Consider the following 25,081-nt stretch of genomic DNA (forward strand, 5'->3'; position numbering starts at 1 on the left):
GTGTGATAAAATAATAAAACAACATTAAAATTAATATAACAGTAAAAAGTAAGTAATACAAATTTTAAACCCTACATAAAAGCCAGAAAAAAGTCTCAATATCCTCTTCACTCCTCTGCATGATTATTAGCCGGCTCTGATCACCTACGGCTCCTCTTTGGTCCTCACCTGTGAGTCCTGCTCAGCCTACTCACACTTCAGTCCCTCCTGATTGGCTGCCTCACACCTATTATAAACACTTGCATAATTTGTGCGGATAACTTGTGCACTCCATTCATGTGTACCCAAAGACACAAATAAGAGGGGAAGGGTTCTCTTCGAAAGCCACTCCAGTGTGTTGTCATCAAACAAGGTTGAGCTCACCTACATTGAATGGGGAAGCCGGTGATGCCAATTGGGGCAAGGCTAACTTCCTAGTACAACGGATGGCTGGAATCAAGTGACAGACAAAGGTTTTCACAACTCACCAGATCATCTGACCTCACTTTCCTCACAGCATGCTCCGGTTTGTTCCTGTTCCCATATAGAATATGTAGAGTCACAAAGTTCAGGGAAGCAACACAATCAATTTGTTCTATTTATGCCAGATGAATGAACCTCCTCCGGTCCGTTCGTCACATCATACGTCACCAGAGGATCTGCACACTGATTGGCCATTGCAGCGCGAATAATGAAGTACAGATTTTCCAACTTTCTGAAATAAGTGAATGAAGCGTGCAGCAGCTAAAGTCTATCAGCGAGGGGCTTAGACATGATTACAGTGCTGATTGACTGATAACAGTTTACATTTTCACACTATGACGGGTTACGTTGTCTGTACCTGCTGTGTGATTAGGTTCATCGTGCTTGGGCGGGCTTCCTTTTCAAACAGCACAACAGGAAGTCCAAACTGGGCATTTACAGTGAGACTCTTAACTCTGTCAGGTCAAGGTGGGATCTTTATGCCTCAATATGAATGTCACAGAGGCGTATTGAGGGACTTCATTGTCCCAGCCCTGTGCTGCCATTGGAGGTAGCAGCAGAGGTGTTACAGGAGCGAGACAGGATCACTGTGAAGCTCTTAAACTGGTTGGGCAAACAGCGCCAAGTGTGTGTTTATCTCTGAGTATGTGTGTGTGTGTGAAGCTCCTGCTCTTTGTTTACACATCGTGCTTCTGCAGCGCCATGAAGCACCGGGATATCTAACCATGGGACATCCAGCATTATGTCTGCAGATTCCCTGTGGACGGTGGGATGGGCGGGCTGGAGTCAGTGAGAGGTGGTGCGCTGGGTCTCAGTGTTAGTTTTTAAATCTATTAGGCAGTGTCGGACCCAGACCCCCTACGTGATCTGACATCAGAGAGATGTGTGTGTGTCTGACACAAGCTCCTTTAGCTGCGTGTAAACTCTGGCTGCAAAGATTCTCACTTATTTGTTATTGCAGAACAAACATCTATATTAATGCATTGCAAATCTGACTGAGATGAAGCTAAGCTAGCTATCAGCTACCCTCAGACTGACTGATGCATGTTTAGAGGTAAAAAGGAGACGTGTTGTATCCACAGGTATAGTTTAAAACATGAAGGACAGCAGGTAGAAACTAAGTCAGAGCTAATAAGCTAAGCGCTCTTTCTTCTTCTTGTTGATTCCTTCTGCACATCTCATATGTCCCTCGTATATTTGTGTGTTTGAGATCCTGGTGTTTAATGTGTCTCTCCCCACCCTCCTGTCTCCTGCAGGATGGAGCGGATGTCTGAGGAGGCGCTGAGGCTCAACCTGCTGAAGCGAGGTCTGGAGTCGCCCAGCGAGAGAGAGGAGGCGCTCGCCAAACGCCTGAAGATGGAGGGCCACGAGGCCATGGAGCGCCTCAAGATGCTGGCTCTGCTCAAACGCAAAGACCTGGCTGACCTGGCAGCGCTGGACGTGGCGGGGCCCCTGGGAGACGGAAAGGGCCCCGGAGCCAGCTCCCTCCACCACCAGAGCCTCATGGGAGCCGCGTACGAGGAGAAGATGAACGGGAGTCTGAGGCTGGGGGGCCACGGCGGCCATGTTGGACCAAGTAAGAACGGGAAGGAGAACATGATGGACGAGCCGGTGGACATGAGCGCCGGGAGGAGATGGTGAGGATGAAATATTTACACATCAGGACCAGAGAGGGATAGGGTGGGAACAGTGTAGGATGAACCTCTGGAGTAGGTGGTGCTACATTGCAGAGAAACACAACAACATTATGTATAAGCCTTTAAAACATGTTGATCATATATTAAGATGAATATTTTGAATTTCTGTTATCTCCTGATTTCACATATTTACCCGAAACCCATTCTGATATGTCCGAGGCCTCATTTCTAAAACCAGACATCCAAAAGAAAAGTTTTGACTTCACACAAAAGACCACAAAAAAGAATCTGATTCATGTGATTCACTCCCTTAGCACTTTTCTTTCTTTCGATTATTCACATATGATCTACGTATTGTTACCATGGAAAATAGCAGAAGTGTGACGGACACTAAAATAGATCATATTTCCCGACTGTCAGCTCATCAAACATAAATGTTGCGGTCAGACCCGGAGGTGGACCCAGCAGGGGGGGGGGGTTCACTGAGAATAGATTTCTACTGTTAGTAGCGCCAAGAACTGTGGATCATTTGTCCCTCTCCTTCTCCGTCTTAAGGTCCAGCTCACTCAGCAAACTGTCCTGTGATAACCAGCTGCATGAAGGTCTGCAGCTCTGTGTAGTTTGCTCTTGTTTTGCGTCTCACTGTGAAGATGAGCTGTCAGCATCCCTCTGCTGCACAGAGCTGCGAGCTCTCATCCTCACAGAGCTCACATCCTGTCTGCGCCTGACCTCATTCACACAGAATAAACATGTGCATGATGGCAGTGTCTACGTTAACAGGGCTGAGTCACAAACAGCCACTACCTGATGGATTAATCTCCTGATTTTAACAATAAAGGGAAAGTCAAAGAGACTTCCTGGAAAGATAAATCATTTTCAGGTCGTGCAGAGGGTGAGTTGTTGTCATGAAAACTAAAAGTTTGAGTGTGACGTATCAGTTATCATCAGTTCTGAGCACGCAGTAAGGCTTCCACTCTAACCGTGTGTGGCTGCTTGCAAACTTAAAGCTCATTTGCATAGAAAGGGAACCCTTTCGCCCCAAATTAATGCATTACGACTTATTTAAAGACATGCAAACAGCAGCAGAGCACAGATACATTAATTGCTGTTAGTCTCATTGAAACAGGTTTAGTGGGCTCAAAAGCCACGTGATGCTGTTGTGAATCAGGCCCTCAGAGTTTGGACTCTGCAGCTCACTTTGTGGTGTTTGTTCACTGTCTGTAAACACATGCATGGAAGAACTATAACCCCTCAGTACAGCGTGCAGGTGTTTCTTCAGATGGTGAAGAGATGTAGGTTGTGGTGTTTGGAGAAAGCAGAGAGAGAGAGAACGAACAGCTGGAGAAGCGTCTACATTTCTCTGTGTTTTTTCTTTTGTTGTTGCAAGTTTTCACTGAGGCCACAGAAACTTAACCTGTCTTCACAGTGCTCCTTAACTCTGATGTGAGAACTGATGCACCCTCAGATTTCTGTAACTGAGGAAGATAATTCAATCACTGAGTGAGTGTGCGGTTCAAGTGAACATGAACTGGAATGTTGAGGGTCAATCAAAGTCCAGACCACATAGTCTACCCTCTCCTATATCTAGTTTAACTAAGTAAGAGATAATGTGTAGTGAGTGGGCGGTCTACAAAGCTCTCTCCAGCTCTGTTGCCGTTGTCTGGATCACAGGACAGGATGTTGCTCCACTTTTCCCTCTCAGAGATGTTTGGGGTCCAGTAGCTCCTCAGGCTGCTCTCACATCTGTTCCCGCTAACTATCTTTATCCCCACTCTCAAGACCAGCCTGAGACCACACTGACGTTTTTACCACAGTGTCAACAGGCAGAGTGGAAATGAGCCAAACTACTTTATCTGGATTGATTGGTTTTGAGGAATGTGATCAGGATTTCCTAGTGTTGCTTTTGCCGTTGAGAGTTTCTGCAGTCTCAGAGTTTTGGGCTGCTTATTTTTCCCGGTGCTAACTTTAGCCTCTACTATGTTTGTGTGCCATGAAATTAAAATGTAGCCAAAGACAACAGAAGCAGAATCAGAGAACAGGTCATGACGGTGGTTTACTTCACAATGAAGCTTTTGATTCACTGGAGGGATGTAACACACCTGAGCAGGTGAAACCATCAGACCTGAGTGGAGTGTTACAAGACTCTAACCCCTCTCACATCAGCTTTTCAAACCTACACCTTAGAGCTGCAGCTAACCACTATTCTGATCATCAGTTCGTCGTCAATTATCAAATTTCAAACTCAAAACATGTCGTTAAAAATGTTAATTCACCCCAATGTGTCTCATCTTCAAACGTAACTGGTTTTAATCTACGCTGGATGTTTTAGTTTGAATGTGGTGGGGTTCTTCTACTTATATGGTCAGAGGAGGAGAGAAAAAGATTCTAATATGATAAAGTTTCAGATGAGGGACTGAACGTGACGCTCACACAGCTTGGCTCTGACTTTGGACCGTTAGGCTGAATGTCACAGTCAATGCTTAAAACATAGAAGGTCTTCATGCCTCCACATTACCCTCATGCTGTCATGATACGCTCTGCTTTCAGACATTAGCAGGCCGCTCTTTTCTTTGCCAAGTTGAGGCTGTAATGTTTGTGGACTTTTAGTTCTCAGGTGTTGCATCGACCGACGCCATTTTGCCGTTTGGTTTACCTGTCACTTCCTGGTATATGCACAACTCTCAGCAGAGATAGTAAGGATGCATGATGGCTCACTCCTCTGCAACTCCTCTCTGGAGAACGATGCAGGATGTCATAACCAACAGCTACTGACAATTAAATCCCCCTTTCACCGCTACATGTGTGTTAGCATCTTTTTCTCTCAGCTATGAGGTCTGACCTGTGATCTGTCAGTGACATGGTAGTCTCAGTGAATCCACTCTGAATGCAGCCCTAACAGAGCTGAAGAGATGTGTTTTTATTCTGTCAGGTTTAGTCATTACTCTCAGATGTCTCATTGTGACTGATCATCTTGCTTGTCCCGTCTTCCCTCATAGTGACACGGATCACGACAGACGGACCCCGTCTCCAGACGTCATCATCCTGTCAGACAACGAGGCGTCCAGTCCCAGAACGACACCTCGACCCGAGGAGCGCCTGCACCAGGCCAACCTGGACATGTTCAAGGTACAATGAGCGCTCGCTGCACAGCCTTGCACAACAGGGCTTCTTATGTGCACAAGTCTCCACAGGGGAGTCATAAAGCTTTCACATGAAATCAGTGATAGAATATGACAAATGTATCCTCACTTACAGGAGTGAATGAGAGAGTAACAGTGTTCAGAGAGTAAGCTTGACCTTCCATACAAACAGCTGAAGAGATGAATTAGACTTGTTGCATTACTAAACTACAGACAGAGGTTCAGTGATTTACTGAACTTTACTGTGAGTGACACAAATCTGGATATTAAAGCGTCATCCATAATGTGGTTGCTTTCTTCTTCGACACATCATAGTCCAGTAAATAATGACCTGTTTTTGATTTACTGGAATCTTGATTTTGATTGATGGAGGGGTCAAGATGAAGTTTTAATGTCAGACAGAGTGTCCACATAAACACAGTGACCTGCTCACACCCGCCTGTGTGCACACTGAACGAGGAGAGAGAATGAGCGGACTGAGATACTGTGAAAAGATGCACCTGAGGTCCCGACCACATCATTCCTTTTCTGCACTCCTCTGACGATCTTCACCAGCAGCACGTTTCATAAAGTCAGCCAAACAACACGACTCCTGTTTCACAGCAGGTGAGCCTCGCAGAGGGAGGTTTAATATCATGACGCTGCAAAACTAAGAGAGTACAGAGTAACATCAGGAGCAACAAGCTGCACACAACAACTAAAACTACAGTTCACAGAGGGTTCATGTTCACCACATCACACTGCAATCCAGCATTTAAAGAGACAACAACTACATGGAATACATTATGTTAGCTTAGCATTACGCATTACCACCCTCTAATAGTGACACAGTTGCTGTGACCCAGAAATACACTCAGATAATTCACTAACACAACCAGTTAGAGAGGCTTCCCAGCTCAGTGTAAGGCTAGATAAAGACAGGGAGCCACAGTAGGAAGTCAGACCAGGGTCAGAGTTTGATACTTTGGTTTGTTGAGTCTGTTTGGTACAGATGCTGGAAGTGGACTCAAGGAGAAAAGATGCAGATGTACAGCTGTACATTTTCAGTTTGTGACCTCTGCGCAAAGAATATGAAAAGTAATTTTGTTAAACCATAGGACAAGTGATTTAGGAAGTTCACATCAAACCCTGATACATGGTCAGGAAATGCATCCAACAAGCTATTTGGCTCGAAGGTGTGTGACAAGTCTCCTAAAATTTGCTCTGTGTGTGTGTGTTCAGGGGAAGACAGGGGAGGAGCGGCAGCAGATGATCAAAGCTCTGAGGGAGGAGCTGCGTCTGGAGGAGGCTCGTCTGGTTCTCCTCAAGAAGCTGCGACAGAGTCAGATGCAGAAGGAGAACGTGGTGCAGAAGGTCAGTGATGATGATGATGACGGTGATGATGCTCACACCACAACAGTCGTGGTTGACAGAAATACACTGCATGACATAAGCTTTCACCCAGCTTTAATTTATGAATGTTTTGTCACCTTAAGTCTGCAAACTGAAATGAATACTCGTGGGTCTAGATTTTCAGTATTAGTGTTCTAGTTCCTGTCTGTAGTCTGAGTAGTATAAACCAATCAGGTGTCAGTAGGCTTTGGTGTCTGCAGGAAAAACAGTCTGTATGGAGAACAAAAGCAGGTGTTATAGAATTCTAAGAAAAAGGCAACATTGTGTGAGGAAGATCAGACCTAGAAACAAACATCAGCTGTAATCTTATTTCATAGACCTCCATTTGACAGGTTGTTTTCTTCTCCTTGAGGACAGACCTCACAAAGCTTGACTTTTGTATCTGCATCATGATGTTGTTATTTCAGCAAACTTAAGACCCGTTAATTACGGGAAAATCACAAGAAATCATTTTATTTTTCGGGTTCATACCACTGAAGTAAGCCAGAGTGAAGCCTCTGTGGAGTTTACTGTTTACAGTGAAACTGAGACTCAGCACAAACAGATGAAAGGAGCTCCTCTGGGGGATGTGATGAACCAAGAAATCTGGAGAGCTGGATTTCTCTTTTTATCTGTTTGGGCTGGAAGTTATTTATCGCCAATAACCGGCTTCACCTAAAGGCTCACTAAGTTGACCATCGCTCTGAGATGATTCAGGTTGTACTTTATGGACAGACCTGAAAAAATACTTTGAAGTAGGGAGGCGGGAGTGTTACACAATATCCAGAGTTATTTATTCATAAAGAATGTGGATTTACTCTGACACATCAAGCTACAGTCAGGTTCAACCCGTCTTCGCCATCCATCGGATGTCTGCTTTGATTCCAGATTATAACCCGGTCTAATATAAAAGCAGAAGTCTCAGGGTGTGTTCTTACGTAACACACTCTGCATTAACTCCAGTACTGTACATGTTTAAAGCGAGTGTTTCTACTTTCTGCTGTTTTATACTTAAACTCTGCGGTGTTCCAGAAGAGAAGGTTTCACTATTTAATCCTCTGAAAGCTGCAATTTACTCACATTCAGATCATGAATACAATCAAGATGAAGACACCGAGCCGTAGAGATGCAACATTGGACTATTAGATTATTGCATCACTGTTTTGATGATTATTTTGGGTTATATTTTTAGTGATGAGTATTTACTGTGAATGAAGCAGCTTTAACGTGATGTTTTCTGCTGTATTTCCTCATGAAGCCATTTATATTTTCCAGCCGAGATTTCATTAGCGTGCCAAGTTAAGGTTGCAGATGTAAGCATTTTGGCTTCTTTTTGTTCCTCCTGCTTTTGCTCTCCATACAGAAGTTTTTCCGCAGACACCAAAGCCTGCTGACACCTGATTTTTCAATACTAATACAGAAAACCAGATCACCTCTGATACTAAATTCCAGACCCCTGACTACAGACTGCATCGTCCTAGTTTTCTAGTTTGTCCAAAAAGCGATGACTAAGTTCATCAATCAGACACAACACTCTGAATTTATGACTCTAATCGCCTCCTTTGACGTTCATAGTCATAAATTCTTTGAAGGTTGATACCGGTACGTTTCTGCGTGTTAGCACAGGAATAATATGTCATCACAACAATGTGATGAGGGTGAAACCTACTGATGTAAAGTTGTCTGAGTTGTTCTCATTGTAATAAAACTGACTGATATTCTCTAAGCTGTGATGAATGATGGAAAGTAAACATGCTGACATCAAATAAGTGTTCCCCTGTTTAACCCTGTGTTCTTGAACGCCTCTTGCAGGTCCCGGTGGTCCAGAACGCGGCGTCCTCTGTGCAGCCCCCTCCCCTCCACAGCTCCTCTGGATTGGGGAAGCTCCCTGTGAGGCCAGGCCTGCACAACCCAGAGCCCCAGAACCTCCGCACCGCACAGGTCAGTGTGTCTCCGTGTGTGTTTGTGTGTGTGTGAGTCCTTTGATATGACAGTAACGTCCTCTTTACGTGTCAGTGTGAGAGATGTGATTCCTCTTCTCTTCAGCAGAGATAAAAGAAGTTTGAGGTGAGATTGTTTAAATCAGCAGATCCACCATGCACTGACTCTCACCTGGCTGAGAGAGGAGCAGCAGAGTAAGAGCGGGAGTGGGGCTCCGTTACATAAGAACATTTTATTTTAAAGTTTGATACTTCACTTACATTGTCCATCGTGTTCTCCTCTCAGCTCATGGTTAGAGCTGCTCTCTGAGGTGTTAAGAGAGAATCAGGAGTTTATCAGGAAGAGAAAGATGCCGTCCCTTTAGATTGTGGGAGATATAGGATCCTGGGAGCAGGGTCAACCACCGATCGAAAGATTGGCGTTTCGATCCCGGACTCCTCCTCCCGTATCTGTTAATGAGGAGGAGGTTGGATCGTGGCGTGCAGGTTGGCTTTACGTGTTGAAACTCGTTGCACAGAACAATCTTCGTTCTTGGTCCGTGTCCTCTGACTCACTTAAAACTCTGAGTGAAGAAACAACAAACAGTCCCTGATCCTACCTGGTTTAGGACCCTTATTTTTGACAGTCTCTTGGCTGCTCAGTCCACTTTGGACTGTACTTGATCTTGCACTTGGTCTGGACTTATGTGGTCTTTATTGAAACCCTGAGCTCTCTGTGGAGGACTGTAAACAGGAAACCATGATCAATCTGCAGCTTCAGGTCCTCAAAGGCCTCGGCAGTCCAGCTTCAAAGATGTCTTCCTGTGTGTGTGTGTGTGTGTGTGTGTGTGTGTGTGTGTGTGTGTGTGTGTGTGTGTGTGTGTGTGTGTGTGTGTGTGTGTGTGTGTGTGTGTGTGTGTGTGTGTGTGTGTGTGTGTGTGTGTGTGTGTGTGTGTGTGTGTGTGTGTGTGTGTGTGTGTGTGGGGTACGGTTTTATTTAGAGGAAAGTGTTTATTGAAATCTCTGACTGCGAGGCAGCCTCTTTGTTCCTGCGTGACGTAGCTCTGCTCCTCCATTACATGTTGAGCTGCTATTAAATATTCAGCAGATCTGTGTGTGTGTGTGTGTGTGTGTTCTCTTATCAGCTTGTTTTGTATGGATGGAGATGTTCTGCCTGGTTTGTTTTCACCTTCCTCACTGATCAGATGCTGCCCCCTGCTGACCAGTCTGTGAACTGTCATCATGATAGTTCTTTCAGTCTGAACGCTACACTCTGTACCTGTGTACCTCTTTAATATGGAGGCTCTGTGAAGCTGAAACAGTTAAACCAACGTACTTTTAATGTCAGAAAAAGATTCAGACTCCGACGATGAGGTTCAGCTGTCAGAAGAAAACAAAAAGGGACTTTAGTCCTGCAAGAAACTTTAACTCCATGAGGCTTCAAAGTAAACATTAAAACTGTGCAGATATGTCTGCACTGTATATATCTAAGGATAATTTTTTCACATTGTACATTTTAAAAGGACAGTTTAGTTGTTTGGAAGTGTGGTTGTATGAGGTTCTTGTCAACAGTAAGTGTATAACCCACAGGGGATCTCGTTCAGCTCGGCCCCTTTGTTCAGAAACCAGAACAGAAGCTGAATTATCAACCTCTGCAGACGGGGTCAGCTCCAGAACCTCATTCAGATCATTTTAACAAACTCCAACAAACCCAAGCTCTTTTCTTGTTGTGAATGTTCGCTCTATTTAGGGAATCTTGCCATCTCAAAGCCATTTTTTTGCACTTTTTGCTGACACAACACATACCTTTCCTTCGCCTGCACATCAGCCAATCAGATCTATGATGTGAGTCACTGATATATTTGGGAGTTTTCGATATTTCTTCATCACCATTTACGTTTTCTAGCGCTGGTTTCGTTTATGGTTAAAAAGCGATTTATGAAGCCAGAATGGAGTTTAAGCTGTGAGAAGCATTAAAAGAGCAGATTATAAGCTGCTAGTCGGATTTAGAGATGATGTTTGTTGCACCCATAAGCAGGTACTTGTTCAGAGGGGTACTGAGAAGCTACATAGTTCTTTGGTGACAGCTGATTGGTTACAGGATTGCATTTCAGCCATGCATCACACCCAACCTGGCTCTCCACACTCACTGTTTATCTGCATATAAACCAAAATCTGTTAAAACTACTACCAGGGCAACAAACGTAGACACCTGAATGCTTCCTTCTGGACACCGATTTCATCCCCAGTCTTGATTACCGACTCTGAACACCCCTCTGATATGAGCTGCTGTGTCACTGACACCGTCACATGAAGCCTTTAACTCTGAGGGTTGCTTTGTTGTGGTTTCTGGTCTGTGCAGTGATTGGTGTTCTCACAAGAACAGGTTTTTTAGCTGTGTTTCAGATGCAGAATCTGTTGTAAAAAAACCAAAAGCATCGGCTACCTGTTGTTGACTATGAAGAAATCCACCAAGCCCTTTTCATGATAATGTTAGTCTTCTTATTGACTACCTGTGGCTGAATCCGGTTAAAATAATGAGTCAGAGCGTGACCTAGATTCAGGTTTAGTCGATGAAGAAGCTCCTCAGATAAAGTTGCACATGAAATTAAAGGAGAAATCCCAGAGCCCCTCCCTTTTAACTTTTAAAGAAGTATTAGCATGAACAGTAACTAGTCTTTTTAGTTTTTAAAGTTTTTATCATTTGATCCTCTTTCCCCAGCTTCATGTTGAGAGGTCTCTCTGCATGCCTTCACTAAAACACGCTACTATCAAAGATTCAAACGCTGCCTGAAGAGCAGAATCAAACTGGCCGAGTCGCTCTGAGCACAGACCTGCAGGCTGACAGATGACTCATGTTTGTGTTGTTGGTTTGCAGAAGTCCACTCACCACTGAGGAATGCTGTTACCAAGCAGAGTTTCCAAAAAAATAAAAACAGTCTGTGGTTGATGACGGACACCAGCAGAGAAGAGTCAAACAAAAGCACCAAAAAAGGACCTAGACTTCCTCTTTTTTTTTTTTTTACTTTAGAGGCTACGTTCAATAAATTAGTGTTTTCCCATTATCAACACCCTAACTACAACCACAACTGTAAGAAATAAGTCAGGATGCTGTGTAAAACGTTGATAAGAAACCAATTTTGATGATTTGCAAATTATTCAAAGCCTATATTCAACTGAAAGTGGTTCAAAGAAAATATAACAAATGTTGAAACTGAAACATTTTAATGTTTAAAAGTATGTGCTCGTTTTAAATTTGATGCAGCAACACGGTTCAAAGAGTCGGGACAGAGACGACATGTCAGTGAAAAAGTTGTGTAGTGCTTAAAAAACAGCTTGAGGAACATCTCCCAACTAATGAGGTTAATTATCAACAGGTTAGTCACATGACTGGGTCTAAGAAGGACACTCCAGAGAGACTGAGTGAGCAAATAGTTCAACAAATAATGTTCCTAAATTACAAAACTCTGTAGTGGAAATCACTGCATGGGCTCAAAATAACTTTGAAAAGGATTGTCTGTGAACACAGTTCATCACTGCATCCAATGCAGGTTTAAACTGAACCATGCAAACAAGAAACCATATAGAAACAGGATCTAAAAACACTGGAGACTTCTCTGGACCTGAGCTCATTTAAGATGGAATCATGTGAAGTGGAAAACTGTCCTGTGGTCTGATGAATCAAAATCTGACATTCATTTGGAAATCATGGACGCTGTTTCCTCCGCTCTAAAATGCAACTTATGCTTCCATCGAGACTATAACTTTGTCAGAGCAGCCTTATGGAGCAATATCTTTACCACAACCATCTTCTTCTTGTTGGCTCCATTGGACAACAAAGGAAAATTCATCATTACGTTGTTTAATAATTATCTATTTGCACTGAAATAAGATTGTACTTAATTGCGTTGTACTTGTGACACTGACAATAACGATATTCTGTTCTATTCCATTCTGTTACAGAACAAGTTAAACTTGTCTAAGTAGGAACAAACTCCTGTCAACTCAAAGTGTATGTCTCTTTCTCTGTCTCCTCTCTGCAGGGTCACACAGTCATCAGGTCAGCTGCCAACGCCAACCTGCCGCCAATGCTGATGTCACAGCGTGTGATTGCCCCAAACCCCGCCCAGCTGCAGGGTCAGAGAATGTCCTCCAAATCTGTGATGTCCCGCTCCAGCAGCATGGCCAACGCCGTCAGTTACCAACAGGTACAGAGTCCTACCAGCTCCAAAGTCTGCACTGCTGTCAGAAACATCCTCCACTTGTAAAGTGTGTTTTTAACCCTCTTGTGTCTCTGTGCAGGCCAGCCAGCAGGTCGCGGCCTCCCAGCGCTCAGGCTCCAGTGCCATGTACATGAACCTGGCCCATATGCAGGCTGCAGCAGCAGCAGGGGCAGGTGGGGTAGGCGGACTGGGCGGAGCCTCAGCAGTGAGCCCGTCCACCATGTCCGGTTCAGCCAGCGGAGGCGTGGGCTCGATGACAGACCAGGCGAGCAGCCAGGCGGCTGCCAAGCTGGCCCTGAGGAAGCAGCTGGAGAAGACCCTGCTGGAGATCCCTCCACCCAAACCCCCTGCACCCCTGCTTCACTTCTTGCCCTCCGCCGCCAACAGCGAGTTCATCTACATGGTGGGCCTGGAGGAGGTGGTGCAGAGCGTGCTCGACAGTCAGGGTAAGCAGCTTGACGCTCGTTTTCTAAAATTATGCAAGATCGAGCTGAAGGGTAAACAAACAAGCCACGTTAAAGGGTCACTGCTATTTTCAAACCTCAGTCCTGATGTTTGGGGTTTGAGGTTTGATCATGTAACAGATACTACAAGTTTTTGAATCCAGTACATTTCTTCATCCTGCAGCAGGTAAACAGGCTGTAATGTCTGCAACATAATCCTTGATGGATCAAAGTGTGTCCACTAACAGTTCTAGTTTTTGTCCCTCACAGACTCAGGTTGTTATTCTACGTGTCTGACAACATCAAAGAAAGAATCCCTTCATAGATTTAAGAGGAAGACGTTTTTTTACCACAAACAGCTGTTACATCACTCTCTACACACACCACTGGAGTTTAACTTCACAGAGTTCAGGAGTTGTTGGTCTACCTCTGCCTTAATCTGTTAGTTTGTTCGTATTGTTATATGTACAAAAAGATTGTGTTGGATCCAAAAAAACAATTGAAAGTCCGAGTGACACGATGGTACAAACCAAACTGAGGTGACAGCAGAGTAGCAACTCCTGTTTGCTGAGATTTAGGACTTCTGTGTTTGAAAATGGAGTCAGGTGAGTGTGAGGAGAGTGATGTTACAGATGTTTGTGGTTAAAATCATCTTCCTCTTTAACATAAAGCTACATCTTGGCGCTAAATCTATCCTTTTCTGTAATGTTGTCAGAGGCTTAGAATAACAGTCTGAGACAACGTACTAAACAAACTTTACAAACAGCACTCAGGAATAAAAACAGCAGAATTACCCTTTAACGTGTGCAGAAAACGCTTGCTTTTGAATCACAGCCTGAAGGGGGACGTTGCACTGCTTCTTGTTTCCTTCCCTGAGTGGAAGGATGTGAAAACACTTCTAGATAAAAGCTGTCTCAGTGACTGATAACAACCTGTCCCTGTTGTTGTTCCTGCAGGTAAACTCAGAGGGGCGCTGCCTCGCATGGAGCCTTTCTTCTGCGCCCAGTGCAAAACTGACTTCACCCCCCACTGGAAGCAGGAGAAGAGTGGGCGGATCCTGTGCGAGCAGTGCATGACGTCCAATCAGAAGAAGGCTCTGAAGGCGGAGCACACCAACCGGCTGAAGAACGCCTTTGTGAAGGCTCTGCAGCAGGAGCAGGTCAGACAGACGTCATGTTCATGTGCTCTCTGCGTTTAGTCGGCTTGTTTTTAAGAATTTGGAGGAATACAAAATTTGTTCTATTCAGGTTGTTTCATAGAAACAGTCTCTGTCTCTGAATTCTTGAATTTGTGTTTGTACGTTTCAGGAGATCGAACAGAGGCTTCAGCAACAGGCGGCCCTCTCCCCGAGCTCGGCCCCTACCGGCCCCAACGCCTCCAAGACCGACTCTATGATCCGGCATCATGCCCTCCGCCAGGTACACCGGCTCTCATCCGGGGTCAACGACAGAGATCTGAACTCTTATCTGGTTTATGTGAGGCTAACATTTACAGTTAAACATGTTTGATTTATTATTGTCACTGGAGAGGTCTTGAGGTGTCTGTTAAAGTCTCTCTTTGTAAGGAGCCTGAAGAGCGTAAACAGAAACACAGAGTTAACCTCTTAACCTCTGTGTTTATCTGTTCCTCTGTGGTCTCTGTGTGTCCTGGATGTTGACGCTAACGCACTGTCCATCCCGTCCCCAGGCCCCCCAGCCTCAGGCGTCCCTGCAGCGCGGCTTGTCTAACTCCGCGCGGGGCGTGCTGTCTAACTTCGCTCAGGCCTCCCAGCTTTCGGTGCCGAGCAGCCTGATGGGGATGACCAGCTCTAAGCACTGCGGCAGCGGAGGAAGCAGCAGCAACCGACTGCAGCATGACAGCCGCCGCCAGATCTACAATATCCCAGGTAACTGACGTGCAGAGGAGTCCAGGGTTCAAGAGTTTCCTCCTATCTGCGATAACTTTAGGATTTAAGTTTTTTCAGAGTTTGAATTATTGACATCGATAAAAGGTGAGCTGGGAGAGTGGATGTTGATCATCCAGCGAGGAGTACGAGGTCTCGCACTGTCTGAGATTTTAGATCTTAAACACTCAATGCTTCCCTCGCTAACATGGCTGTGCAGTCATAGTACAAACAGTAGCCGGTGGAGGATGGTGCAGTTAACTGAAGAGTGATTTGAGCCAGGTGAGATACACCAGACTAAAACTGGATCAGCATTGACAGTTTTCAAAACAAAAGCGGTTCGTACAGCTGAGCCTCCTCAGGACTAACTGGGTTAACTTCAGACTCTACATCCTGGTTATTCAGTGACGATCAGGTATAGTGAACAGGTGCTTAAGCAAATCAGAATCCTCACAGGATCATAACAAAGACAGATCCTGCTCACTCTGTCGGGAATCCAATTAACAAGACCACCACCCACTATACATCAGCCTGCCTTGATTCAAAGATTAGTTATTTATACAGGTCAAAAGTAGTCCCTCTGATTCCATGGTTGGTAACAGGTTCTTCTCAGACTCCTTGTTGGATGAAAAAAAATCCAACTGAACATTTTACTTCAGGGTCCAGTTCAAACCGGATCTTGCTTATTTGTTGTATTCACGTTAAAGAGAACATTTCAGCTAAAGAAACGTTCGACTAGAATTAATCATCTAGAATAAATCACTGTTGTTATTTAACTTTGATCAATGGGAAGCGTTCTATTCTGGTCTAGTCTATTCTATTCTGTTGCAGTCTGTTCTACTCTGCACTATTCTATACTGCTCTGTTACATTCTGTTCTGTTCAATCAATCTTTATTTGTATTGCGCCAAATCACAACAAACATTATCTCAAGACACTTTTACAAACATAGCAGTTATAGACTGTACTCTATGTTAAATTATTAACAGAGACCCAACACCAAGACAGGATAAGACTCAGTCTTACCCCACCTTAATCCACCATGATCATTGCACCTCACAGCATTTAACTAGTTACAGCAGCAAGGAAAAACTTCCTTTTAACAGGCAGAAACCTCGAGCAGAACCAGACTCATGTTAGACACACATCTGCTGAGACTGAGTTGGGAAAGAGAGATAGAGGAGAATAAGGGAGAGAGAGAGCTGTTCTGTTCTATTCTGTTCTGTTCTGTTCTGTCTGTCTGTTCTGTTCTGTTCTGTTCTGTTCTATTCTATTCTATTCTGTTCTGTTCTGTTCTGTTCTGTTCTGTTCTGTTCTATTCTATTCTATTCTATTCTATTCTATTCTATTCTATTCTGTTCTGTCTGTTCTGTTCTGTTCTGTTCTGTTCTATGCTGTCTGTTCTATGCTGTCTGTTCTATGCTGTCTGTTCTATTCTGTTCTATTCTGTTCTATTCTGTTCTATTCTGTTCTATTCTGTACTGTTCTATTCTGTTCTGTTCTATTCTGTTCTGTTCTGTTTGTGCTGTCTGTTCTATGCTGTCTGTTCTATTCTGTTCTATTCTGTTCTGTTCTATTCTATTCTATTCTGTTCTGTTCTATTTTGTTCCATTCTATTCTGTCTGTTCTGTTCTATTCTGTTCAGTTTTGTTCTGTTCTGTTCTATTCTGTTCTATTTTGTTCTATTCGATTCTGTTCTAGTCTGTTCTGTTCTATTCTGTTCTATTCTGTTCTGGTCTATTCTGGTCTGTTCTAGTCTGTTCTGTTCTGTTCTGTTCTGTTCTATTCTATTCTGTTCTATTCTGGTCTGTTCAGTTCTGTTCTGTTCTAGTCCGGTCCAGTCCGGTCTGATCTGGTTGTCCCTGGTGTAGGTTCTGATTGGTAGCAGGTAATAACATATAAAAACATCCAGATATCCACTTGAAACTGGGACTGTTGATATGTCTCTCAGCATCAGCACATTGATGTGTACACATGCTAAAGTGAAACTGAAGGACGGTGTTGGTTCTGTGTGAGTAATATAAGAAACACAGACCTTATGATTCTGTGAAGTCACCTGAGATAGTATTTAGTATAGAGGTGTAAATAAAGCTCCACCACGCTGCACCTTTAGCAGATAGATATGAACCGGGTTTTCCACAACCAACAAGAGAAGTGTGGAGGAGACGTCTTGAGGTCAAATACAAGTTAGTTTAGAGGTAAACTAAGACTGTCAACATGTTTATGTATCTCACATTGTTTCTCTCTCTCTCTTTCCTCAGGGTTAAACATCGCCTACCTGAACCCGGCGGCGGTCGGGGCCCATAAGAGCTCCAGCTTAGCAGACCGGCAGAGAGAGTACCTGTTGGACATGATCCCACCTCGATCCATATCGCAGTCCATCACCGGACAGAAATGAGCCCCGTTCACCCACCCCTCCTCCTGAAGCCCCCGCCCACCTGCCCTCCTACCCTCAAACTGAAGCACTCCCAGATCAAACCCCCGACCCACCCCACCCACCCCACTCCCCCATCGCATGCAGTGCCTGTCCGTGTGCCTACCTGAACCCATGAGACCCACCGAGTCGGACAAAGACACTAAACTGTCAGTGCATCTCAAACGTTCTTATTATAGTCCAAATCTTCTTCGTCAGCGTTGTTAAACAATTATAATTCCCATTATTATCGCTGTTGGTAGCACTACTATTATTATTATTATTATTATTATTATTATTATTATTATTATTATTATTATTGTTCTACCTGAAATCATTCTGCTTCAGTTCTTTTTGAATTTTTCTTTTTTTCTTTTGAAGTGTTTGCTCGTTTTTCGTTTCTCTGCCGTCTCTCCTGGAGCGTCGGCAGGTCGTGGTAGAGCCTTTAGGCCTCAATCATCCAGGATTAGTTTCTCCTCTGATCAGAGAGCTCACATGTGAACATTGCTAGTAACAGAAGATCAACAGGGTGCATTCTGGTTGCTATGCAACATAAAGTTTACCAAGTTTGAAGCTTTGTAAAAAGTGTTAGCACGCTAACTTGAAGAGACAAAGTGGAAAATTTAGACGACAGAAACAGAAGACGGAACGGCTCTGCTCGCTCTTGAAAAGAGGACGAGGAGTCTTTCATCGGGGGGCACACACGTGTTTCATCTCATCGAGGAGGGTCAATAAACCCGCTTAAATCAGAGCCAATCAACTGGAAAAGACTGACAGACGATGCAGAGAGAACCCTGCGCCATCATCCAGCATCATCTTCATCGTTTTCTTCATTTCAGCCGCTCCTGTTTCAGGACGTTAGCGGACGTAAGCGATGGATGTACGCGGGACAATCTGTGATAATCAGGACTGACAGAAAGGTCCCGACTGCACGCCACGACTCCGGCTCAGAGGAGCTGACGGGCCGGAGGACGATCCAGTATTCACAGAGGAAGAAACAAATGTATTCTCCCTCCATCTCATCTCACCTCCTCCCCCTGACTCCCCCCTCCCTCCCCTCTCTCCCTTTGGTCCTCCAGTATGCACAGACTGAATCCTTCGGCTCCTCTCGGCATCACGTTCTTTGAGAAAGTGGAAAGAACTTAAATCTGAAGGTGGAGGCACTTTTTGTGCGTCCAAACCGCAGATGATGTACCTAAACACCCAGAGAATCTGGGCTCCTTTTCTTGTTATACTTTAGATTGTTTTCTGATCGTCCCCCTCTCCCTCCTCCTCCCCTCTTTGCTTTCTTTCTTTTTGGTTTGTTCATTTCTTTGTGTTTTTTGCGGCGTCTCCAGATGAATGGGGGGCATACCTGAGAGGTGTCAGCCCCCGGAGACGATAATAATCAACATAGCTAAAAACAGAAACTATTGAAATATCTGTATGGATTATGTATAGGTACCTAGCTTCAGAGGAGAAAAAAAGGATGTGGATTTTATCTTTTTATAGGAGAGACACGGATCAATCATGGTGTGCATGCTCTGCACACACCTCGCCTCACTCCAGAGGAGCACTTTGCATCTTTACGATCGGAAAACATTTTTTAAAAAGAAGAAAAGATTGTTTCACCGAGAGCGGCTCAGGTCTGGAGGATGTTGTGGACAATGAACGGTTAAACCTCTGCTCGTGTTGGTCTCTGTCAGTGCTGGACCTCAAATGTAGTGTAGACTCCATATGGACTAAGCTGCTGACGGTCCAGGAACTCTGCAGCATTGTGATCATTCAGAGAGAAACACCTGCAGGATCAGTCTGTCTCCTTTTCAACGCTGTCCCGCCTCGTGTCCATGAAGTCTAATGGTAGAGCTCTTTAGACCAGAGCAAATCCACCGTCAGATCCAGAGTCACTAAAGCAGGAACATCCCCCAGGGGAACCTTTTGATGATCCTGCATGTTTTACAGGTAAACCAGTATTGTATTTTAGTTTCAGGGTTCTTATTTCACTTCTTTAAAAAGTTCCCGCTCATGAGGAGTAAGTTCTATAAATACAGGAACTTCAGTGGTGAAGCTTTAAGCACTAAACATCGCTGCTGTTAAGAGTACTATAACCTGCAGACGTGAACCCACACTTCATCTTCTGGGTCATTGTTTTAACCCAAATTGAAGCAATCTAAATTAAATCCAGAGTCCAGGTCCTGTTCTTCAAATTTTGTGATCATATCATTTAAAAGTTGTTGTAAAAACAGCTGTGTTCACACGTGCACAAAGTTTCAGGCTGAGCTGCGTGTGTGAACGCAAACAGCCTGAAGTTACTGCCAGCCTCCTCCAAACATGTTCACTAAAGGTCAGGGTGAGCCAACGTGAGGACGCAGCAGGATCTATTCCAAGTTCACCGCAAGCGTTTACATCATGTGACTAATGCAGACCTGGAACAGCAACGCAACACAGGATGATTATAAACATGAGGTTAAAGAGGGAGAATCATTTTAAAGACGAGAAGAGAGAAGATCTCTGCATATCTGTTTACAGGAAGAGTTGATAGGAATGTAAAAGTAGATCTCTGCTGCTTCGTCCTCCATCAAGTTGAAAACCTCACACTGTGGCTTTACCACCCTGATTTTAAGGTCCTGACACCTAAGACCTGTCTACCCCTCATTGGACACGCTGTGAGGGACGTGTGAACATGCAACTCTGGAAAATTTCAGAGACAAAGGTCCTGGAAGTGTCTTGAAAAATGTACAAAAGAGGCGAATAAGTCAGCTGTATTTTTAGCCTCATACTTAATGACTCAGTGGAGAAACAATGACCCTTAAAGGAACATTCCAGTCCCCTGAAAAGTAGCTACCAGGACTAAAAGTTCCTGGTACACTGAAGCAGGACTTTATCTTTGTTGACAACATCTAACAGAGGAGATCCAGACTGTGATGAGACTTCACAGGTCCATCACTGACATCAGACCAACACTGCTGCAGAGCGTTACAGGTGATCTAACACACTTTCTGGCAGCCATGTTAGATTTCTTCAGTGTTTGTGCATCAGCTGGTGTCTGTAAATGTTCGTCCTCAGTGTTCGCTCGTCACCTCTCAGTCACTCACACGTTAACTTCTCATCATCTTTGAAGGATCCATTCATCAGCACCAGGGCTTTGTTTGGTGTTAACTGAAAAATGCTAGCATGCTAACATGCAATCAGGTAGATATGACACCTGCCTCTCTTTTCTAAAAGTTTGAACTTTTGAAATGACAGTGAATGAGTTTAAGCCTTATGCCAACAGTGAAGCTAAAGCACTTCTTATGAAAGACTGTGGATTAGCTCGTCAGCTAACAAGCTAAGCTAGTTCACAAAGCAGCACTTGTGTCTTTAAAGCACTTGTTTTCATTGCTGTGTTACTTCTGATGGAGAGGCTTGTCTAAAGTGAACTCTGCATCATCACTCATAACACATACTTGAATATTGATTTTCATATTCACAGGTTTTAAAGGTCATACAGTCGAAGTCAAAGAGCGCCCTCTGCTGTTCAGGATTCATTCTTCACCTCAGCGAGTTGAGTTGTCTCTTATTTGTCTTGTTTTGTACTGTCCCCTGAGGTGTCGTTACATCCCCCTCAGCTTGTTTAGCTAGATAAACTCTTCAGCTAAGGCTAACGGAGGCTATTAGAGCTAGCATAGCAAGATCCAGTACTCTGGTTCTCTTTCTCAAATGACGTGAAGACAGCTCCACCAGTGACCCGATTAACCTGACCCTGACCACAGTCTGTGTCTAAGACAGCACAGTCATCATGGCGTTAATTAACCTTTAAGAACCCAGAAGTGACCACAGTTGGTCTCTGTGACTCTAAATGGGACCATCATTTACTAAATGAACAGCATGCTGTGTTTGAAGAAGACTTAGAACTAGAGATTGAGACCATGAACTCATTAGGAGAATGATTACTGGGGGAGTAAATCAGATGAGAAATAACACCATTTTCTCATAGACTCTGAACAGAGAAGTCGCCCCCTGCTGGCCAGAAGAGTATAACAGGTCTGGGCTGACTTCTGATAAACAGTCCTTGGTCCCAGATCTCCCTCCAACAGTCATTTCAGGTGTCTCTGATTCTTCAGGCTGAACTTTTAAAGCCTCTCCTCTTCACGTCTCCGTCATCGTTCTTGTTTGTAATCTGTGTGGTATTTTCATTCTTCCTGTGTTTGTGACTGTCAGATGAGCGTGTTCTGGTTTATCACATTACAATGCAAATAAGAATCCAGACCTGCCGTCACCTCAGATAAACTTTGAAAACTACCTAGGATAAAGAAACCAGATGGTAAAAACATCATGCTTTTATTTTGTAAGATTTCCCTTCTTTTAAACGGTTTAAATCGGACGTACGACTATTTTCATGTTTTTAACGTCAAGGCTGAATTTTGACGCCTCTCATGACTTGATTCGAGCAGGTTTTTCCTCATGAATCCCCTCTCCGCAGCCAAGCTGAATTTCAAAATAAAAGGCTCCTGTCTCTCTGAACCTTTGCAGATGCATCCACACACCTTTGGACCGCAGAGTCTTTTCAAATTTCAATTTTTAGATTTCCAAAAGTCGTTCTTTTACTCTGACGTCTGGATTGAGTTCTGTTTTCTTTCTATTGCAGTTTTAAAAAAATAAACAAATGTATTGATAATGAAATAAATGACACAATATTTGCTAGGTTTGAAGTAATAATGACTTATTGTACATAAGCATTTTTTCCTCCCTTGTACTGAAAAAAGAAATTAAATGGTTGTATATTGTGTAGAAAAGCAAACAAAAAGCCATGAATATTGTGAAGCTTGTCATTTCGTTTTGTGATCACTGTGTATTATTGTGTAACAAATGTGCAAAATGTTTGGGATTCTTTTTTTTCCCTCCTCCTCTGGTTCTTGAACGCTCCCTGGATTATTTGGCTTTGGTTGAGGATGAGTTTGTGTTTGCAGGAAAGTCTCACTGAGTCAGATCTGTAGAGTCTGCTGTCTGTTACACACCCCAACATTTCCTCTGTTTCTGTCTCGGACCTGTGAGAGCAGAACTATGAGTGGTTACCTGAGTCTGCTCTGGATTAAAGCACTTAAATGTGTCACTGTTGGATTACATGGAAAGAGCTGGATTATGGTTTGATCCCGGGTGAACTCTGGTGTGTTCGACAAATCTCCTCCTCCCTACAACTCTGCTATCTACTCTCTATGACCCGTGTAGACTTTTACATTTGCTGGATTAAAAGTTTTATACGATAACATTTTGTAAAAATGTCCCTGTTGTTCTGACAAAGTCCTCCACAGGAAGGTTCTGAAAAATGATCAAAGTTTGAGGACTGGCTTTTTTTTATTTTCAAATTCTCACTTTTTATTCTATTTTTTTCTTAGAGATGAGGACCAACTTCTAACTCTTAGACTTTGGAGAAATATTTAGAATTAAGACTTCTGACTTTAATCTCAGAATTCTATTTTTTTCTCAGACTCTTGAGAGAACAAATTCTAATTCCACCTTTAATCTCAGAATTCCTTAAAAAAAGAATTCTAACTCTTTAGATTCTGAGAACAGAGACGAAAGATGGAATCCTGAAATGAAATCTAAATCCTCGCAAAACTGTTAATTTTGCTCAGAATTCTCAGAGTTAAAATTTGCACTTAATCTTAGTAAAAAAGTAAAACCTCAAGAAGAATTCTGAGAAAAAGTCCTTATCCTCTTTAGAGAGTAAACACGGCGAGACCAAACTAAAAGTGTATTACACTTGAAAGTAATTTCTCCAACTGAATTCTCAGATTTCTAATTTCACTTGAGGGGGAAAAAATTCTCAGTTAAAAAATGAAACCCTTGCTTGACTTCTAAAATGGCGATTCTAAAGTCTGGATGCTTTTTAAACCAGATGATCCTGAATGAATCCTCATTCTTCTGACTCTATTCTCAGAATCTTGACTTTAGACTCAGAGATCTGTATTTTTTCTTTCTGTTACAAAGAAATCTGTTTCATTTTTTCTTCTGTCAGAGTTTAGATTTATCTCCATACTCGACCAGGTTGTCCTTTTTTTGTTTGACCCTCATGCCTCTTCTGTATTCGACCGTTAATTGAGTAAAAATAGATTTTGCTCATCATACATTTTGGTTTTGGGGATAAAATGTTGCTGTTTCTGTTTTTGCCACCATAAACATCATGGACATTTAAAACCTAAACAAATGTGACTAAACTAAAATGATTTGTACCTAGGCAGAGGTGTCTCCGGGATTTTGGCTCCATGGAGAAATATGGGCCGCACCACTTCACCACCACTACATGTGTTTTGACATTTACATGGCCCCTGTCAGTCATGGGCCCTTCAACTCTTCCCCTCCAGTATGACGCCTCTGCTGTTAGGGTTACATCTGAAGACGTTGCATAACTTTGGTGAACCAGATTTAAATCTGTCTGTCCACAAAAAGCAAGCAGAGCTCACACTAGAAGTGTTCCAATCACACGGTCACGTTTGTAGAAAAAGGCTAATAAAAGTCTTCACATGTTTTTTCTTAGAGGCTCTCTGACAAAGTCTCACATGGTTTTCTTACGTCTCTCAGTTTTGGACAGAAGTGCAGCATCCATGTTGAAACCTGTTCTGACGTTATGTTTTTTAACTGACCCTGAATCAGCGATCTCTTTCTGCAAACATCCAGCCCTCCCTGTCCTGCTTTCTCTTCTCTCAGCCGTCGCTCACACAGAGACACATTTAACTGCAGAGCCATCTTTTTAAACTCACCTGTAGAAGCGTTTCTTTTTGCATATAAGATGTTGACAAAGTTAGATCCAGCTCCGGGGAGGCAGAAACAGACGATGATGAAATCGAGCGCAGACTAACTGAAGTCCATTTTTGTTTTGCTTACATCAATCCTGACCTTTTGCACATACTTGATATTTAACGGTCTTCAAAAAAGTCAAAAGAAAATAATGCTGTTTGAATACTGCCAGTTGATTGACAATTATGCATTGATTGAAAAAATAAGCTAATTTTGGAGGAAATAACTTTGTAATATTTATCTCTTGCAAGCTATGTTTAATAAAGGTTGAAACAATTTGCTTCCAAGTGTGAATTTATTAACTCTTTATCCTGTGTCTGTCTCAGTACACTGTTCAGTCCTTCAGATGTCCTTGTTCTTCTTATTACTGATCTAACTCCTCCTGATTATAAACTAGCTTCATCCTGATGCAACAACTTCACCACAAGCTCAAGAAACAAAGGGAGAAGTTTCTTGGATTAAAAAGCAAGTCAGGCTTCACAGAGTGATACTGGATAATCATGTCAGGATCATTGACTATAATAATGGACGTAGTATCCGTGAAGTCACCCATCTGTTCCTGAGCGCTGCACTGAAGCCAATCGTCGGTGGGGGCCATATTGGTTATGCTAAACTCAACCAAGCTTGGTGTGAGGTAAAGAGGCGGGGTTTGAGCCTCCTAGCCAACAGCTATGTGTTCCCGCCTGTCGGTCAAGTCAGTCATGTCCTTATTTGAGAAAAACTCAACTAACATTGCGTTAGCAAAAAATCCTCATGGCACAACATCTAACCAAGGTGAAGCCAAAAAATCTGGAGCTCCCCCTGGGGACTGTTTGCAGGAAAGGTAGTAAGCCCCG

General features: G+C 43.4%; 1 protein-coding gene across 2 annotated transcripts in view; it reads left to right on the top strand.

Moving 5' to 3' along the window:
• gatad2b (GATA zinc finger domain containing 2B) overlaps window positions 1–24,521 on the top strand; it is a 59,360-nt gene extending 34,839 nt beyond the window's left edge. Inside the window, exons 2-11 of one of the 2 annotated variants that reach the window (XM_034704664.1) lie at window positions 1,719–2,099; window positions 5,096–5,225; window positions 6,461–6,592; window positions 8,423–8,551; window positions 12,573–12,737; window positions 12,832–13,198; window positions 14,152–14,354; window positions 14,503–14,670; window positions 14,882–15,080; window positions 17,338–24,521. In XM_034704664.1, coding sequence (XP_034560555.1) covers window positions 1,720–2,099; window positions 5,096–5,225; window positions 6,461–6,592; window positions 8,423–8,551; window positions 12,573–12,737; window positions 12,832–13,198; window positions 14,152–14,354; window positions 14,503–14,670; window positions 14,882–15,080; window positions 17,338–17,474 — 2,010 coding nt within the window. In that variant the 5' untranslated portion in view covers window position 1,719 and the 3' untranslated portion in view covers window positions 17,475–24,521. The remainder of the gene's footprint in view (window positions 1–1,718; window positions 2,100–5,095; window positions 5,226–6,460; window positions 6,593–8,422; window positions 8,552–12,572; window positions 12,738–12,831; window positions 13,199–14,151; window positions 14,355–14,502; window positions 14,671–14,881; window positions 15,081–17,337) is intronic. The other variant, XM_034704665.1, reaches the window with a different exon arrangement.
• The last annotated feature ends 560 nt before the right edge of the window (window positions 24,522–25,081 follow it).

The sequence above is a fragment of the Notolabrus celidotus genome, chromosome 16, assembly GCF_009762535.1.
Source record: "Notolabrus celidotus isolate fNotCel1 chromosome 16, fNotCel1.pri, whole genome shotgun sequence".
In the NCBI taxonomy this organism is placed as follows: domain Eukaryota; kingdom Metazoa; phylum Chordata; class Actinopteri; order Labriformes; family Labridae; genus Notolabrus; species Notolabrus celidotus.